Source organism: Ranitomeya variabilis, chromosome 1 (genome assembly GCF_051348905.1).
Source record: "Ranitomeya variabilis isolate aRanVar5 chromosome 1, aRanVar5.hap1, whole genome shotgun sequence".
Lineage (NCBI taxonomy): Eukaryota > Metazoa > Chordata > Amphibia > Anura > Dendrobatidae > Ranitomeya > Ranitomeya variabilis.
Genome location: NC_135232.1, coordinates 925,202,435 through 925,222,481, shown reverse-complemented (window position 1 = coordinate 925,222,481; position 20,047 = coordinate 925,202,435). Strand labels below are relative to the sequence as shown.

General features: G+C 46.0%; 1 protein-coding gene across 6 annotated transcripts in view; it reads right to left on the bottom strand.

The window, feature by feature from the left end:
• Positions 1-20,047, bottom strand: part of LARP1B (La ribonucleoprotein 1B) — a 99,686-nt gene that overhangs the window by 22,058 nt on the left and 57,581 nt on the right. For all 6 annotated transcript variants that reach the window (XR_013219672.1, XM_077279126.1, XM_077279127.1 and 3 more), the window contains exons 9-10: positions 16,186-16,351; positions 14,142-14,308 (exon numbers count right to left, since the gene is read on the bottom strand). Coding sequence is in view for 5 of the 6 variants with exons in the window: in XM_077279126.1 (XP_077135241.1) it covers positions 14,142-14,308; positions 16,186-16,351 (333 nt within the window). In the remaining variant the exon portion in view is untranslated. The remainder of the gene's footprint in view (positions 1-14,141; positions 14,309-16,185; positions 16,352-20,047) is intronic.

Here is a 20,047-nt window from a genome sequence, read left to right as displayed (position 1 = left end):
GGTCTGAGATTTTCCTCCTCTGGGCTTAGACTGGCCTGCTTTTGACTGCCAGGTCTTGTCCGACCTTTGCGTCGATCGTGAGTTGTCCCTGCGTGGGGAACGGTTACGATTTTGTACTGGACGCGAGACGGACCAGCCGGAGGAATTCCGAAAGGATCGGAATCGAGTTTGGTTACGCTTCTTGTAAGTGCGTTTAGGTTTCAGTTGGGGAAGAGAAGTACTCTTACCCCCTGTGGCGTTGGATATCATAGTGTCCAACTGTTCACCGAAAAGTCTCCCACTGAGGTAGGGGAGGTGCGTGAGGGACTTCTTTGAGGCTGCGTCCGCTTTCCATTCCCGCAGCCAGAGGATACGCCGAATCGTGATGGCGTTTGATGCTATCCCCTCGACTCCCCTTGCTGAATCCAGAGCTGCATGGAGCATGTAATCTGCTACAACAGCAATTTGAACCGCTTGGTCCGACAGTTCAGGAGCGGATGCTTGGAAGGCTTGTAAATTCTTTGCCCAGGCCAGGATGGCCTTGGCAGCCCAAACTGAGGCGAACGCGGGAGCCAGGGATGCCCCTGCTGCCTCGAAAATTGAACGAGCCATGCGTTCTACCTGCCGGTCTGCTGCGTCCCTTAGGGTTGAGCTATCTGGCAGTGAAAGGAGGGTCTGTGCTGCTAGCCTGGAGACTGGGGGATCCACTTCAGGTGGATCTGTCCATTCCTTGGTGTCCTTCTGTGGGAAGGGGTACCTCGCCTCCAGATATTTGCGATTAGCGAATTTTTTCTCAGGCTGTGAGAGCTGTTTTTTAAGGATCGCCTTAAACTCTGGGTGGTTAGAAAAAACCTTAGGCGGCTTCAGAGGTCCTTCAAAGGAAATCTGATGTTCTGGGGCCTCTGGTGGCGGATCAGAAATGTCCAGCACCCGATGGATGGACGATATTATGTCCTCAACTAGCGCTGTATTGCTAGGAGGGATTGGGATCAGGGACCCCTCAGTTTCTCTGTCTGAGTCAGAGTCGCAGATGCCTTCCGAATCCTGTGTATCACTGAGGCGTCCCCTGCTAGGTGAGCTGGGGAGGAGGCCTTCTCTGGTTGGGGATTGCGGAGATCTGCATTGTCTGTCCCTGGAATGGGACGGTCTAGATGACCTGGAGCAACGGTGTCTCTCCCTAGAGGGGGATGACCGTGTGCTATGGGATGACGCAGATGGACTTGATCTATGGATCCGCTTGCGTCCTGACCTAGACGTGGATGTGCCAGGGTCATCTTGTTCCTGAGTCAAGCTCTCCCGTTGTTGGGTAACGGTCATAGCCGGGGCATGACCCTGCAGAGCCTGAAGCAATGTGGAAGTTAGGTTATCTATAGACTGCGTCATAGATTGCGAAAACTGAGTAGCCCATTCCGGCGTGGCATTAGACACCGAGGCATTGGCAGGGGCTTCTTGAGGCTGTGACACAGTAGTTTGTATACAGTTCTGACAATGCGGGTACGTGCTACTACTGGGGAGAGCGGTCCCGCAGGCTGTGCAGAATGCATAATAGCAGTTCTGCCTGGTTCTCTTAGACCTTGAGCCCGGCATAGTGCACAGAGTGCAGAAGTGCTGCCAGCAGATGGACCTTACAGGGGTAGAGAACCTACAGGGGAGCCTTATAGGTAATATGGATTCACAGCTGAGTAAAGATAACCCAGCTGTGATCTTACCCCACCAGTGTACCCCTAGGTCCAGCGCCGAAAATCCACAGTCCTGTGCCCCCCGGAGACTGGCTGCCTGGTCCTGAAGGACCGGGAGATGCAGGGTTAATCTGCAGCCGAAAATGGCTGCAGAGACAGAAGAGAGAGGAGGAGAAGGGGGCGGAGAGCTGGAAAAAGGCGGCAAGGCTATAAAAAACCCGCCCTTTCTGTCTCGATCCGCCCCTTGTATGACACTGTAGAGTGTCATATTTGTCATCCGGGGGGCGGGCCGGGGGGCGGAGAGGAGGCTGCTGCTTCAGCTAGGCCGAAGCCGGGGCCTAAATTAGATGCCTGAGGCCCAGAAGGGCTCCAGGCCGGCGCGAAAGTCCGGGAGGGGGTCGGATCTGAACCGGACCCCTCCGGATTTGAAGGCAGGATGGCGGTGGGGCTATAAGCGGAAGGGGGAGCCCGGCTGGGGTCCCCCTGAGGCAGTATAGAGCTGGTGCTGCCGCAGAGACAGGGACGCAGGGAACCCTGTGTCTGTATGTGCCATGCCTGCCTGCACTCCCCCCGGCCCCAACAGGAGCCCGCAGCTGGGCTGGGGTCCCTGGATGCAGGCGCAGTGTGCTGGCCCATTGCTGGGAGCTGTAGGATGCTGCCTGTACAGGCCTTACCTGAGGTGTCTCAACCTAATACCCCCAGAGGGGGATAGGGAGGGTGCTTTGTCACACACCTTCAGGGGCCTTTATCCTCGCCTCGACCTCAACCCAGAAACCAAAAGGAATTGGGGAAGGAGGGGGGTCTCGACTTCGAACCAACACCCGAGAGGTTGGGGAAGGAGCAGCATGGGGAATAGCCATCTCAACTTCAACTGGGCACCCCATAATAGGGGGCCGAGGAAGGAGCCATGCCGGGGGTCTCACAGGAGACCCTCTTTTCTTCATCTGTAATCCCGTCGGAAAACGGGAAACGGAGTAAAACGTAGTAAAAATCTTTAGGTGTGCCTCCTTTGCGACACTAAGCAAAAACTGGAGAAGGCTGATGCCGTCCAGGGGTGTATACTGCACAGGAGGAGCCACAGTTAATCTTTTTCAGATTATGCATAGTGTCGCCTCCTAGTGGACAGCAGCATAACACCCATGGTCCTGTGTCCCCCAATGAGGCGACAGAGTAATTTAGGGTAGGTTTCCACGGTCAGTAAATGCTGCACATCCGCAGCATCCAACCCGTAGCAGCCAGATGTTACAGCATAGGGATGGCATTTCAAGAAATCCTATCTCCACTATGCGTTCAGAGATGCCTCCGGCATCCCTGCGTAAACTGACATGCGGCGCATCTTTCCAGTCCACAGGATGTCTATTTACGATGCGGAGACTCAGTCTCCGCAGCGTAAATTTCCCATTCACCATCATTTGATGCGGTAAAACCGCATTATCTTTATAGTCACATGTGTATTAAGTCTGGGAATGCCGCTTACTATGCATATGAACTAATTTAAATAATGTCTTACCTTGTGCCACAGCCAAAACTTTGCATCCACAGCAGTTCTCGTGATGAGCTCAGCTGACAGCAAGAACTGCAGTGCACGTGACCGCCGGGGTTATCTCCGGTCACTTGCCAAGTTCTCAAGGTCAGCTGATCGTGAGAACTGTAGTGCAGGTGACCGCCGGAGACACTACTCTGGTGGTCATCTATAAACTCCGCTGTGTCTGGATGTCAGGCTGGATGGTGGCATAATGCCACCGTTCAGCCTGACATCCAGATGTAGCAGAGCTGGACTCGTCATGGGACACTATGGAGCATCTTCTCGGCAGACAGGTATGGTATACTGTTGCTTTTTTATTTCTTTTACAAGAGATCGAGGGCTTCGGTGGAATGGGCGATGCAGTAAGTATGGTTTAATTAAGAATATTAAAGGAGTCTCATTATTTCAATTAAATGACTTTATTCTGGCTGTGTCTTTTTACCATGTAACTATAGGATTAGTAATGGATAGGTGCCTTATAGATGCTTCTCTATTACCAAGCTGTGGGCTTGATGACACAGGACAATAAAAAGGTGACATCAACCCCACTTGCTACTTGCTACCCCTACAGGGCAAGTGGGAAGAGTTGGATAAAGTGCCACATCTTTGAATGTGCCAATTGTGGGGTGGCTGCAGGCTGCTATTTTTAGGCTGGTGAGGGCCAAAATCCAAGGCCCTCACCAGACTGAGAATACCAGGCCACAGCTGTCTGCTTTTTCCTTGGCTAGTTAACAAAAATAGGGGGACCCCACGCTGTTTTTTTTTTTTTTTTTTTTTTTTTAGAGGGGATCCCACTATTTTTGCCAGCCATCCAAGGTAAGCAGACTGCTGCAGCCTGGTATTATCAGGCTGATAAGGTTCATGGATATTGGATCCTTACCAGCCTGAAATACCAGCCCCAGTAGTCGGTTTTACTCTGGCTGGTTAACATATATAGGGGGGACCCCCACGCCATTTTTTATAAATTATTATTTATTAAAAAGGAGGGGACCTCTCTGTGCTTTCCTCCACTTCCGGTGTCATGTACTTCCGGCTGTGTCACAAGATTCACCACTATGTAAATTAGTTGACATGTGTAGTAATGCGCAGGAATGCAGCTGTGATTAGGAAGATGATGCAGTTTTACCGCGTCTAATGAAAGTCTATGGGTAATTTACGCTGCGGAGACTGAGAGTCTCCACTAAATAAATGGACATGCTGCATTCTGGAAAGACAAGCCGCATGACCATCTCTGCGGGTGAGACCCGGGCATCAGTGCATGCATAGTGGGTATGGGATTTTTTGAAATCCCATCCACTATGCTGTAACATCTGGCCGCAGTGGGTTGGACGCTGCGGATGTATGCAGCGTCCAACCTGCAGCGATTGACAGTGGGAACATACCCTAATATATCTGCAAACAGGAAATCACTTTTTTTCTTTCCTTCCCAGAAGCCAACTTTCAATTAGCTTTATTTCAAGTGACAAAATGCATGCAATGAAAAATGCATCAAAGACGCAGGTGACCTGCCGGTGACCTCAGATGCAGATTTCACCTGCATCAAATACCGAGCAAATATTGAGCCTATCCTGACCGTGGGACCATACCCTTACAAATTTTTTTTATTTATTTAATTTATTTTTTTTAAGGGACCACCTCATATTTGAAGCGAGTTTTTATGGGGGGGTCAATATATCAGAAAATACCCAAAAGTAGCACTGCTCAAGGTGCTCAAAACCACATTCAAGAAGTTTATTAACCCTTCAGGTGCTTCATGAGAACTAAATCAATGTTTCAAGAAAAAAACTAACATTTTACTTTTTCACAAAAAATTTACTTTAGACCCAAACTTTTATTTTCACAAGGGTAACGGGAGAAAATGGACCACAAAATTTGTTGGGCATTTTCTCCAGAGTAGGCCGATATGGGGGAGTATGATGGGAAAAGTCACTGTTTGAGCGCATGGCAGGGCTCAGAAGGGAGGGAGCACAGTGACTTTTTGAATACAAAATTGCCTGGAATCAATGACGGGCGCCATGCGGCATTTGGAGACCCCCTGATGTACCAAAGCAATGAAAACCTCCCCAATTCCAACCCCAACTGCAAAGAATGGGAAACAACACAATATATACATACATACATACATACATACACACACACTACAGACCAAAAGTTTGGACACACCTCATTTAAAGATTTTTCTGTATTTTCATGACTATGAAAATTGTAAATTCACACTGAAGGCATCAAAACTATGAATTAACACATGTGGAATTATATACTTAAAGTGTGAAACAACTGAAAATATGTCTTATATTCTAGGTTCTTCAAATTAGCCACCTTTTGCTTTGATGACTGCTTTGCACACTCTTGGCATTCTCTTGATGAGCTTCAAGAGGTAGTCACCGGGAATGGTTTTCAATTCACAGGTGTGCCCTGTCAGGTTTAATAAGTGGGATTTCTTGCCTTATAAATGGTGTTGGGACCATCAGTTGTGTTGTGCAGAAGTCTGGTGGATACACAGCTGATAGTCCTACTGAATAGACTGCTATAATTTGTATTATGGCAAGAAAAAAGCAGCTAAGTAAAGAAAAACGAGTGGCCATCATTACTTTAAAAAATGAAGGTCACTCAGTCCGAAAAATTGGGAAAACTTTGAAAGTGTCCCAAAGTGCAGTGGCAAAAACCATCAAGCGCTACAAAGAAACTGGCTCACATGAGGACCGCCCCAGGAAAGAAAGACCAAGAGTCACCTCTGCTTCTGAGGATAAGTTTATCCGAGTCACCAGCCTCAAAAACCTCAGGTTAACAGCAGCTCAGATTAGAGACCAGGTCAATGCCACACAGAGTTCTAGCAGCAGACACATCTCTACAACAACTGTTAAGAGGAGACTTTGTGCAGCAGGCCTTCATGGTAAAATAGCTGCTAGGAAACCACTGCTAAGGACAGGCAACAAGCAGAAGAGACTTGTTTGGGCTAAAGAACACAAGGAATGGACATTAGACCAGTGGAAATCTGTGCTTTGGTCTGAGGAGTCCAAATTTGAGATCTTTGGTTCCGACCACCGTGTCTTTGTGCGACGCAGAAAAGGTGAACAGATGGACTCTACATGCCTGGTTCCCACCGTGAAGCATGGAGGAGTAGGAGGAGTGATGGTGTGGGTGTGCTTTGCTGGCGACACTGTTGGGGATTTATTCAAAATTGAAGGCATACTGAACCAGCATGGCTACCACAGCATCTTGCAGTGCCATGCTATTCCATCCGGTTTGCGTTTAGTTGGACCATCATTTATTTTTCAACAGGACAATGACCCCAAACACACCTCCAGGCTGTGTAAGGGCTACTTGACCAAGAAGAAGAGTGATGGGGTGCTACGCCAGGTGACCTGGCCTCCAGTCACCGGACCTGAACCCAATCGAGATGGTTTGGGGTGAGCTGGACCGCAGAGTGAAGGCAAAAGGGCCAACAAGTGCTAAGCATCTCTGGGAACTCCTTCAAGATTGTTGGAAGACCATTTCCGGTGACTACCTCTTGAAGCTCATCAAGAAAATACCAAGAGTGTGCAAAGCAGTCATCAAATCAAAAGGTGGCTACTTTGAAACAACTGAAAATATGTTTTATATTCTAGGTTCTTCACACTTTTTTGTTAAGTATATAATTCCACATGTGTTAATTCAAAGTTTTGATGCCTTCAGTGTGAATTAACAATTTTCATAGTCATGAAAATACAGAAAAAACTTTAAATGAGACGGTGTGTCCAAACTTTTGGTCTGTACTGTATATATTTTACTACTTTAAACTAAGGGGGTGACAAAGGGGGGGTTTGATTTACTATTTATTTTATTTTGATCACTGATAGGGTATATCATAGTGATCAAAATGAACCAATAGGAGGGAAAAAAAAACAAAAAACTATTGTTGCCGGGTACCGGCTGGCAGATCTCAGCGGGCGCACTGAGCATGCGCCCGCCATTTTCTTCCAGGAAGAAGACGCTGAGGGCCAGGGAACAGAGCTGGAGGTACCAGGGGGGGCTCTGACCTAATTTCTCCCTCCTCTGGTATGCTAGATCATAGAGGAGAGAGAAATGAATGGGAAATCAGACTTTTTTTGCGATCGCCATTATTCGGTGAATAACAGCGATAACAAAACTGGGGATGGTAAAAGACCCAAATCATGATCTCTGGGGACTCGGCTACCCCAGTAGCAGAGACCTGAGATTTTCCAGAGACCCGAGATTTTCCACTATACCCTTATTTTTCAGCGCTATTAAAAGGCGGCACTGAGGTACCCTTAACTGCCGCCGTTAAAAAGGTGTTTTGGCAGTCGTTAACGGGTTAAGAAAAGTAATGCCAGTGTAAAAAAAAATATGCAGGCACAATTAAAAGGGGATATCTGAGACAACATGCAGATCCTGGAAGCAGCCACTAAAGTTTTTGGAGCCACACTGTTACGGCTCTGTACATGGTTTACTCATGGCCACTGCTGGGGCTGGTAACAGCTGATTGGGGAGGGTCTTACACAGCACTCCAACTATCAGATATTGATGACCTAGCTGTACGATGGGTTATCACTGTAAAAATCCTGATCCATGAATGACAAGTGTACACCTACTTTGTATTCTTAAATGAACCATAAATGAACTCCATCCTTAGGATTTACTATACAAGGTCATTTTAGGAATCTGCAAATAGGCAAGTTTGCTTTGACAACCTAAATTTCAGCCTATTCCGTTAACTAAAGAAGCTCAGACTTCGAGGTTGCAATCTCTCACTAAACAGGTTAACAAAATTTACCATGATCTTTTACTGGTTTGTACTTTTTACCAATAACATGGCAAGTAAATGCCTCTAGATAGCATTTGGAGTTCACTGTTCCATACATGTAGTTTAAGGCCATGTTCACACAGTGCGTTTTTTACCGCGGAACCGCGGCGGTTTTGTCGCTGCGGTTCCGCAGCTGTTTTCCATGCAGGGTACAGTACACTGTACCCTATGGAAAACAGGACACACTGTGCACATGGTCCGGAAATTTAAAAAAAAAGCCGTGCTGAATAGCTCCCGGAAAAAAGAAGGAGCATGTCAATTCTTCTTCCTGAACCGCAGCGGTTCTGCACCCATAGACCTCCATTGTGAGGTCAAAATCGCAGTAAAACACGCAGATCAAAAATATATCTGCGTGTTTTACTGCGGTTTGATGTGCAGAACCGCTGCTGCAGGAAGTGCGGGGGAGCGGGCGGAAGTGCGTGGGCGGAAGTCCGTGGGCGGCGTGTGTGGTCCCGACTGTGTCACGAAGAGACTGTCATCATGGAGGCATACCGTCGCATGGGGATCGATGTCGGGCGTCTGATTGATTTGGTAAGTCTGTGTGTCCGTCCCCATGCGACGATATGCCTCTATTGTGCTAAGTCGCCGTATCGGACTACTACTCCCATCCGGTATTTAGGATGGGAGAGTTGTCCCTGTGTCCGGCGACTTAGCACAATACTAAAGTTCACACCAAACACAAACACACAATACACAAACATGACACACAGTACAGTACATACAACACATAACACAGAGTATATACTCACCAACAGCACACTTGTAGGCGAAGCCCTCGATCCTCCAGGAAAAAATCACAAAATAAAAAATCAAATCCATACTCCCTGTCCGCAGAATCCATAAAACGAGTGTCCCACGCCGATCGGCTGCTCTCCGGCGATACACTGCCAGGAGCGAAGCTCCTAGCAGTGTATCGCGTACTGTCCCGGAGCTCAATGGCTCCGGCGTCTCGGTTAACGGCAGTACAGCTGCGTTGAACTTTCCCACGCAGCACTGCCGTTAAGCGAGAGAGCCGGGGTCAATGACCGCCGGTTAACTCGCTCGCGCATGCGCAGTGACACACCGACAGGAACTATGGCTCCTGTCAGTGTGTTGCTGCAGCCGTGGAGAGCAGACATATCTCTGGATGTGTCTGTTCTCCATGGAAGATCTTCGTGGGACCCTCGATGGATTTCTGCGGACAGGGCCAGGGAGTATGAATTTGTTTTTTTATTTTGCGTCTTTTTCAGGTCGAGGGTCTTCAGGACGGATTGAGCGTACAATAAAATATGGTCAAAAAGTGGGTGTCTTTATTTCATTAAAATATTTTTTTTCTAGTGTTTGTGTTTTTTTTTTTAACCCTTTCATTGGATTAATAATGGATAGGCGTCTTATTGACGCCTCTCCATTATTAACCGGGCTTAATGCCACCTTACAATAGCAAGGTGGCATTAACCCCTCATTACCCCATATCCCACCGCTACACGGGAGTGGGAAGAGAGTGGCCAAGTGCCAGAATAGGCGCATCTTCCAGATGTGCCTTTTCTGGGGTGGCTGGGGGCAGATGTTTGTAGCCAGGGGGGGCCAATAACCATGGACCCTCTTCTGGCTATTAATATCTGCCCTCAGTCACTGGCTTTACCATTCTGGCGGAGAAAATTGCGCGGGAGCCCACGCCAATTTTTTCCGCCATTTAACCCTTTAATAGGATTAATAATGGATAGGCGTCTTATTAACGCCTCTCCATTATTAACCGGGATTAATGCCACCTTACAATAGGAAAAATACGTGCAAATGAAAGACGTGGCACTTAAATACGGGATACGTGGCACTTAAATACGTGGCACGTGGCACTTGTACGTGATACGTGGCACTTAAATACGTGATACGTGTCACTTATACGTGATACGTGTCACTTATACGTGATACGTGGCACATGGCACTTATACGTGGCACTTAAATACGTGGCACTTAAATACGTGGCACTTAAATACGTGGCACGTGGCACTTATACGTGGCACGTGGCACTTAAATACGTGGCACGTGGCACTTAAATACGTGGCACTTATACGTGGCACTTAAATACGTGGCACTTATACGTGGTACTTAAATACGTGGCACGTGGCACTTAAATACGTGGCACTTATACGTGGTACTTAAATACGTGGCACTTAAATACGTGATACGTGGCACTTATACGTGGCACTGAAATGTTCATTTATTAGTGGTTACTTTGACATATTACAAGCATTTGTGTAACATTACTTGGTCGTGCTATAGATTATGAGATGACACTATTGTATTTATTTTTAAACCAACAGGACGGAAGGAAACATGTCGGTAGCTGATTTGGAGGACAGCGACACAGATGAAGCAGGCAGTTCCTCGGGAGTGGGAGGGACCATCTCTCCATCCACTCCCACAGCTTCTGCTGAATCAGCATCCACTTCAGCAGCTGCTGCGTCAACATCTACTTCAGCAGCTGCTGAAGCATCTGATTCCGCAGAAGCTGTGAGAGTGGAGAAGAGAGCTGTCTATCCGGTGGCAGCAGAGAAGAAAAAAAAAAAAACCAAGAAGAACCAAGATGACCAAACGGTCCAAATTGCGTCGGACACATTAGATTTATTAAAAAAAACAAGTACCGATGACCATTGTGACTCCTTTGCCCAAACAGTAGCCAGAAAAACACGCTCCCTGCCACCGGATAGACAATCTCTTTTCATGTCTATGGTGCAGATGTCCCTCACTGCTCTGGAGGACCCTGCTCCGATTTCTCCCTATAATGAAGTACTGATGGGGGTATTGGGACTTTTCAGGCCCCGACACCGAACACCTGAAACAACTACAAGACCCCAGTATTTGGCCCACAGCCAAGGAGATAGAGGCAGTTTGCAGCATCTGGGGGGAGCACCGAATCTAAATGAGGGAACAAATTACCTCTATTCTCAAGAATATACATTTCTTAATTGAACGTGGGCAAAAGTTTTCAGTTGCACAAAGTTGTGCTTTTGTTTGTAGCTCAAATTGACTGTTGTATTTGAAAGGGGCTGTTAAATTATTTTTTTTTTCAAATTGAAAAATGTTTTGTACAAATTAACAATAATTTTTGTTTTCTAAAATAAATGTTATTTCACACAAAAAATTCTCTTTTTAGACAATGGGAACAAGGCCACTGTCCTGTGTTTATGGGCTATCGATTAGTGGTTTATGGTTTGATGTGTTAACAATTGTATACCTCATTCTGCTGTTAATTTCTGAAAAAAACAACCATATTTTTGACATAAAAAAACAAACCAAATTAAACCAAAATAGATTTTTTATTTATATTACAACCAATTTTTTTAAAATTTTTCGGGTAACATGAAAAAAATATTTTTTTTTAATACATGTTGTGTTGATTGATGTCGTTTATCATTTTGCGGGATGTTTTCAAAACTGCAGCGATGTCGGCAACTTTTTTGTGGAGGGTCAGTGTAAATGCATCCTTCTCTGCTGGTCAGGCTGCTCAACACCAGCACAGGAGTATTGCCAGTGCACGGCACCTTCTGGACTCATGAAGTAGTCAGTGAAGGATTCTCTCACACGCACACCCGAGTTGGACGGCCTGCCCAGACCCCCGTTGACCACTGGATTAAACACTGCCTGCTGGTACTCCACATCTACGTCAGTGTTGTACTCACGAGCATAGTTGTGGAGTACACAGCAAGCCTTTATCACAGCATCAACGGTGTCTGTGTCCAACTGAATGGCAGTGTGAAAGATCCTCCACTGACTAGTCATGATCCCAAAGGTGCATTCCACATATCTGCGTGCACGACTCAGCCGATAATTAAAAATCCTCCGTCGGGCATCCAGTCCCCTTCGTGGGTATGGGCGCAGCAGGGTTGTCGTTAAGGGAAACGCCTCATCCGATACCATCACAAAGGGCACTGGATGTGTGGAACCCGGCAAAGGTCTTGGGGCTGGGAGCGTGCCGCCATCTCGAAGAATTTGCATCCCAATCTGTGACGTTCGCAACACCCGAGAATCCCCAGTACTACCATAGGCACCAACATCAATGGCAACAAATTTGTAATGGGCATCAGCCACCGCCATCAGGACCACTGAAAAATACTTCTTATAATTAAAGAAGCGTGATCCTGATCGTGGGGGCTGCTGAACCCTTACATGTTTACCATCGACTGCACCTATGCAGTTTGGGAAATTGGCCACAGACTGAAAGCCTGCTGCAACCTGCAGCCAAGTCTCCTCGGTTGGGGAAGGCATCACTATAGGCTGCAACTTCTGCCAGATCACGGTACATGTGCACCTCACAATGTTAGAGATGGTAGATTTACCAACCCTAAATTGGAGGTGCAGGGATGTATAGCTCTCTCCTGTGGCCAAAAATCTGCAAAGAAACAAAAAAGAAAATTAGAAATGTCACACAAAAAGGTAATTACAACATGTCACAAGTTAAAGCCGCTATAATATGCATCCAGCACCATTCAATAATGATGGCATTAACACCCAGCACAACACAAAGGGTGTAAAAAATTTAAATAGAAAGCCTGATGGGACTTGTGCACACACGCATGCGAGATATGACCGAGTGTTGCATGGTAATCCCCGGACCTGCTGCATGCACTCCGTTGTGGAGCGTGCGGCTCCATGTATTGGTATGTGGGTGCACACTCCGCTCCAGAGTGCAGGCGGCAGGGCCGGGGATTACCATGCAACACTCGGCCGTATCTCACGTGTGTGTGTGTATGTGTGCCCCCCGTCCAACAGGAGGACTGGGTGGGTTTAATCACACATACTGGACACAGAGACGTGTAGAATAGAGACCTAACTACATTCCCCCCTGAAAAATTGTTACTTACCGCAAGGTGATGAGCAGCCTTTCCTCAGCAGAGATGGACTTCCTCATCACCGTGTCTTGCCGTTTTAAATGGGGTGCCAGGATGGTAAGCAGTCTGTCGAAGGCCGTAATTGGTAGCCGACAAAAAGAGATACATTTTTCAGGATATCTGAAAAATTAAAAAGAAACACAAAAAAGGGTTACTTCAAAAGTATTGCTAGCAAAAAAATGTAAATTAGTCATTCAATATATTTCTACTTACCTCCTCAAATCATTGTACAGCACATAAAAGTGCCCCTTCTCCGTTCGGTCTGCTACAAGCGGGTGCACCCACATTCGTTTATGCGCACGTCTTCTCTGCCGCCGCAGCCTCTAAAATAAAAAAATAAAAATATATTTTGTAAACACAACAATGAAAAATATATCAAACATGCCTGGAAAACAATGTGGATTATGTAAGGGTACGTGTCCACATTCAGGAAGGCCCACCCCCTTCTGGGACGCAATGATGCCAGATGTGTTCATTGTACAAATCCGGCATCATCGCACCCCACGCATAGGGCCCTGTTTTATTCCTTGCGGAGCCGCAGCTTCTCAGCAAGGAACACGGACATGCTGTGATCATAAAAGACGCGCAGCATGTCCAGAGTCGCAGGGCTGACGCATGAGACACAGTGGACACGTGATTTCATGAAATCCCCTCCACTATGCTGTTACATCTGGACGCTGCATGTTTGGCGCTGCGGCCCCACGCAGCGCCAAACACACAGCGTTTCCAGAACGTGGACATGTACCCATAACCCAATATATAAAACAAACAGACATCTGCTTACCTGACGTTTATGACGATTCAAGATTAGAAGAATCAACCCCAGGATCGCAATCCGGTGTGGTGTGCGGAGCTGGATCCGCGGGCTGTCATCTGGCCTACTCTCAGCACTCTGCAGAGCGCTGTCATTACAAACACGTCCACTCATTTTGGTGTGTTAAGTTCCAAAATGGGGGATGGAAGAAGAAAAGGGTTGGACAAGGAAATGACATCATTTTTTTTTTTCCCCCCCCCCCACTGCAGTAAACTTTATTTCTGTCAAACACAGACAATCTGCAGACAAAACTGCATCAAAAAACGCACTAAAAAACGCACTAAAAAACGCACCAAAAACGCACCAAAAACGCACCTGCGTTTTCTGCAGAGACCTGCAGTTTCAGTCAGGAAAAAAAAAGGATGGAAATCCTGAACGTGTGAACATAGCCTTAATATATTTAGAGCACAATATGTATTTCCAGGTTTTACCCCAATGATGTCACCCAAACAGGATTTACTTTGCAGCATACCTTTGGTTTTAGCGGAGACGTTCGTTGTCTTCTCTTCACCTCAATCCATGGCTCAGAATCCAATTCTGGTAAACTTGCAGACAAGCCTTTTGGCATAGTTTGTAAATTGCTTGGCTCTTTGTTCTGAAATAAAGGGCTATCTTTTGTTTGAGAACTAGAAGCAGATCCTGTTAGAAATTAAACACATGCAATAACTTTTTATAATCTAGCAAATATAGATAGAGGAGTTAAAGACTGTCCATTACTTAATGTCCTATGCCTAGGCCAGACCATCAATTTACATATTAGATTTGTGGGGTCCAACATCCACCACCACTACCAGTGTGCATCTCAGCTTCTATTCAACTAAGTGGCATAAGCTGCGCTTAAAGGGAACCTGTCACCCCCAAAATGGGAGCTGAGCTAATTGAGCCCACCAGCATCAGGGGCTTATCTACAGCATTCTGGAATGCTGTAGATAAGCCCCCGATGTATCCTAAAAGATGAGAAAAAAAGGTTAGATTATATTCACCTGGGCGGGCGGTCCGATCCGATGGGCGTCGCGGTCCATTCCGGGGCCTCCCATCTTACGATGACGTCCTCTTGTCTTCACGCTGCGGCTCCGGTGCAGGCGTATTTTGTCTGCCCTGTTGAGGGCAGAGCAAAGTACTGCAGTGTGCAGGCATCGGGAAAGGGCAGAGAGGCCCGGCGCCTGTGCACTGCAGTAATTTGCTCTGCCCTGAACAGGGCAGACAAAATACGCCTGCACCGGAGCCGCAGCGTGAAGACAAGAAGAGGACGTCATCTGATGAAGATGGGCGTCGCGGTCCGGTGCCTCCTATCGAACCGGATCGGGACCGCCCCTGGGTGAGTATAGTCTAACCTTTTTTTCTCATCTTTTAGGACACATCGGGGGCTTATCTACAGCATTACAGAATGCAGTAGATAAGCCCCTGATGCTGGTGGGCTTAGCTCATCATCAATTTTGGGGGTGACAGGTTCCCTTTAACAAAAAAGGTACTACAGTGTACAGTGCTGTACGTCTGACTTTGTACAAAATGTAGATCCCAAAGTGAAAATTGCTGAATGGAGGGGTGCCCGGGAACAGACCCCAAACAATCCGATATTGAATAGCTATCCTAAATTCCTGGACAACCTATTTAAAATAATGTGCAATACATGTACTGTAGCATTTCTGCTCCCATATGCCTCTTTTTCAATTAAAAAGCATCTTTTGGACACAATTTTTAATTGTGCACAGAAAAAAAAAAAAAAAAACTGCCATCTGTTCCAGGTGCTTCTTAACTAAGGATATGGTCACATTCTCTCTCGCTTAGAAAGAACAAACTTTTCGTTTTTTAAATAAAGAAAATACTTTGGAAGCCTGAAGAACATTAATATCTACTCAAGACCCTGAACAAATGAACAAAGACAAAAAGGGTTAATGCAGTGACCCATGAATTCTTCAGGCTTAGGCCTCTTTCACACTTGCGTCGGTACGGGTCCGTCGCTAAATGAAGGCGCGCCGTACCAACGCACGTTGTGAAATTTTGGCACAACGTGGACAGCGGATGCAGTTTTTCAACGCATCCGCTGCCCATTGTAAAGTGCCGGGGAGGAGGGGGCAGAGTTCTGGCCGCGCATGAATGTTTTTTCGTGCCGACGGTCCGCCAAATACCGACGCATCCAGTGCATGACGGACGCAACGTATGGTCATATGTCACGATCCGTCGCCAATACAAGTCTATGGGCAAAAAACGCATCCTGTGGGCACATTTGCAGGATTCGTTTTTTACCCAAAACGACGGATTGCGACGGAATACAAAAAACGCTAGTGTGAAAGTAGCCTTATGCAGCTCTGAAAACACTCTAGACTTTACAATACAAGTCAATGTAAAGGCTCAAGAGAAGCATGAAGCCTGCAGCCCTGTCCAGTGTATTGTTTAGGACATCGTAGGGTACAATAAGAAATCACTGTTCTTCCTATAGCCTCCAGGATCAATGTTGAAGACATCCTAATTTATAATAGTGTTTTTCTTCCATAACTTTAACCACTAATGCATACCAGAGTGATGTGCCTGCAACTGTACAGGTATAAATTCAGAACAGTTGACCAGTCTAGAAAAATCAGTTTGTTTAGGTGGCGTAGCAGGAATTGGCCACTTTTCTGGATCCACTTTACACCTTATTCTTTGGTTTCGTACCTCCACTTTTGTACTGTTCTTCAATGCCTGAAAGAAATGAATAAGAGCCAAGCTTCGTCAGAAAGTGGTTTGTAAAAGATATTCAGATTACAATTTATCTCTTATGCAGGTCTGCGATTTCAGGAAATAAGCCATGGGCCCAAGCAGTCTTTCAAGTGTAAAGTTATAATATACATAGTATTTTTCAGACTATAAGACTTTTTTCCTCCAACATTTTGGTCCTTATAGTCCGGATGTACCTTATAGTGTGGCTGTAGATTGGGAGAGGGTGGTTAGGGGAGAGCAGCAGGTCATAGGAGACAGGAGCCGGCAGCCAGCACCTGTGCCTGCTGTTAAAGAAAATGAATGTTCACTGCTCCTCATGCCAATAGTCCCTCCCACCTCTATGCACTGAAGCCAGCGCTGAGAGGTGGGAGGACTACAGGCATGTGGAACAGTGAACATTCATTCATCTTTAATAGAGAGCACAGGTGTCCGCTGCAGCCACTGGCTCCTGTAGCTGCTGGGCGATCATATGTGCCCGCTATTAAATAGAATGAATATTCACTGCTCTCCACTCCCAAAGTCCCGGGCATGGGGAAGATTGACTATTCCAGCAGCTGACCTCGGTGTGTGGGCGCATAACAGTGGCGTTAAGAGCTGCTACAAGCTGAAAACAGCTGTGACATCAGCACAGGAAACCATGCTGCGAGGAAGAGAAGGCAAGTAGTTTTTTTTGTTAATGTGTGCAGCATGATATATACACCTCACCCCCACCCAGAAGGGGGATATTAGTACAGAATTGTAGGACATTACCCCTATAACAGCGTCAGCAGCAGATCCACCCTTTCCGTTCCCCATAACAGTGCGTCATGACCACATTTTTTCCTCCTTAAAAACCTAGGTGTGTCTTATGGTCCGTAAAAATACTTGTATGTTCCCGGGCAGAGAATATTATAAATGTGCCCCTACTATGTACTGTGTAATGGCTGTGTCTGACTATACCACCTTATTTTGGAAACTAGATCCCAAAAGGAACTTCACTAGATGTGTGGCAAGCACCTTGAACTCCCAGATGCATCACAGAAGTTTAACTTTTTGCCTTGGAAGGAAAAAGGGAATTAGACCTACCGGTAATTCGGTTTCCAGGTAGTCCCTCAGGACAGCACAATGGAGGATGTCCTTCCTTTGACCTATAGCGGGACAGGATCATAGAGAGGTTAAAAGGACCCTCCCACCTCCACCCTCCAGTGTTTTTTCAAAGTACCACAGAAGGATGGAAATAAATGGTCTAAACATGCCCTTACAAACACATGTGTTATAATCCATTTAACGGCTTCATCTTAATTTTGAGCCATGGTGACTCAAAGGACGAACGATCTGCCGGTAGATTAATCCCGTACAAGCCTAAAAAGAGAAACATAAGGGAGGGAACTAAGGGTGCTGTCCTGAGGGACTACCTGGAAACCGAATTACCGGTAGGTCTAATTCCCTTTTTCCATTACGTCCCTCAGGACAGCACAATGGAGAATACCAAAGAAACTCTCCCAGGGTGGGTACAGAAGCCCAGGAATCAAAGTCCCAGGCTAAAACCAGACTAGATGTATAAATGATATGAAAGATCAGAAAACCATAGATATCTAAAGAGATCCGCAAAGAAAATCACCGTAGTGAGTGCCTGGTATACATCTATAATGGCCAATTTCAGTATGAATGTGGTAAACGAAATAAGCATCAGAAACAGAGAGGGAAGTTCACCCATTGTACTCCAATACCAATAATGAACCACAGCAAGTTATTTATTGTGATAGATACTTATAGACATCGCAGCCCCAGAATAGGGTTAGAAAACCTTAATGCCCAGCAAAATATAGTGAAAGTCACAGCCACCACACAATGAGGACTGTACCAACCAATAATAAGCTGCATGTGCTTATAACCCAGGACTGTTCCTTCATCGGTCCTTCTGGGCTCAGGTTAAGTCTTGGTTACCGACCAACTTACCGTACTAGAAGGAGACCTGCAGGACAGAGGCCCTGGACTGCGGAAAGATCAAACCAATAACAGTTAGTACATGGATAGTGGCAGAGCATTGGGATGTACACACATTACTCATCCAGGAGATCACGTCTATTCTAAAATCCTTAGATGGCTAATCCCAAGTAAGGGTTGGATATTATTGAAACTAAGGGATACACCATCCGGCAGGTAATATCTCCTGCCATTACCAATGCTGGGCTTCTATTAGAAGCGCTGAAAGAGAAACGTGGATCATCACTCCTGTTTTCCTTGATGTTAGACAAAGGGAGTCTGGACTCTGAATCGATGAAGGTGGTGGTGCTATTAAAAATCTTCCGACACTTGAAATTATTCGAAACTGCATTTATACGAGTCATTAGTCCAGACATTATAAGTATGTCGACTATTTGTCCATATACGCATATACGCACATACATATCCCAAGAGGCAATCTTCTCAGGGATCTTTATACACCCAGACTGCCATTGTGGGAGTAACCATATTCCATGGCTAGAGAAAAGGTAGGTTTCTTCCCCATTACGGAGGGAGATTATCTACTGTAAGGCAGTGAGACTATGGGGTCTTAACAGTAAGAGCCCTGGATCCAGTTTCATTTATCTTAGGAGCCGTGACTGCTGTAAGAGCCGCGAGTATGAGATCCTCTGCCACACGACAGTACTTCTACTTCACCACAAGGTACAGAAGGCAGTGCTGATGTCCCTGGTAAACAAAGCGCAACAGACTTATGGGACAAGAATCTGTCTGAATGCCGAATGTAGAGTTTGGGAAGGATCAATAATAACAACAACAATAAACTTTATATAAAGTCAACATATTCCGCAGAGCTTTACAGCTTGACAGTTTCAAACGCAACAGTCATAAGTAACCACCATATAATAATTAAAGCAAAATAAAACGACCCTGCTCGTGAGAGTTCAATCTACAATGAGGCGGGGAAGATACAATGTACAAGTGTGTACTGTATTAATGTTGTATAACAATGATGGCACAGCCATCTTTAGGGGGTGGGGGATAGATGGAGATAGTGAATGGGCTACACACACACAAAATGACTGATTAGGGAACGTGATAGGCCGCTCTGAACAAATGTGTTTTGAGGGAGTGCCCAAAACTATGCAAATTGTAGATGGTCCTAATATTTTAGGGCAAATCATTCCAAGGAGGAAGGAATCCTTCCTTTCAACTCGTGGGATTTTTCCCATTCCCAGGACAGTAGTATGTCCTTTTATAGGATTATAGGATGTACCAAAATGACATATGTCATCTTTTAAAGCTAATTATGTAATAGACTTGCCTTTAGCACTCAAGGTAGAATCTACCTGACAGATCTGTTCCAAACAGAAGAAATGCAAATTCTACTAAGACAATTCAAGCATATCTGTTTGCTTGACTAAGCCCTGTTGTAAAGAATGAAGTAACAGAAGCTGGATCTGGGTCCAAAAACACAAGGACTCCATATCCAGATGCAGCCCAAGACAAAATGTGAAGTGGTAGGCCGATGATACAATGTGCAGCCACACAAGGCACAAGGCAGAAGGTCTAACCCAGTGGTTCACCGCCAGAGGCGAAAAAAGCACCAAGCCTGACACACTAATGATACCCCCTGAGGCACAGGGCACCGAAACCTTATGATGCAAAATGATGCATATAGGAACTATGAAGCAATATAATGCAATATGATGTCCAAAGGCACTATTAAGTAAT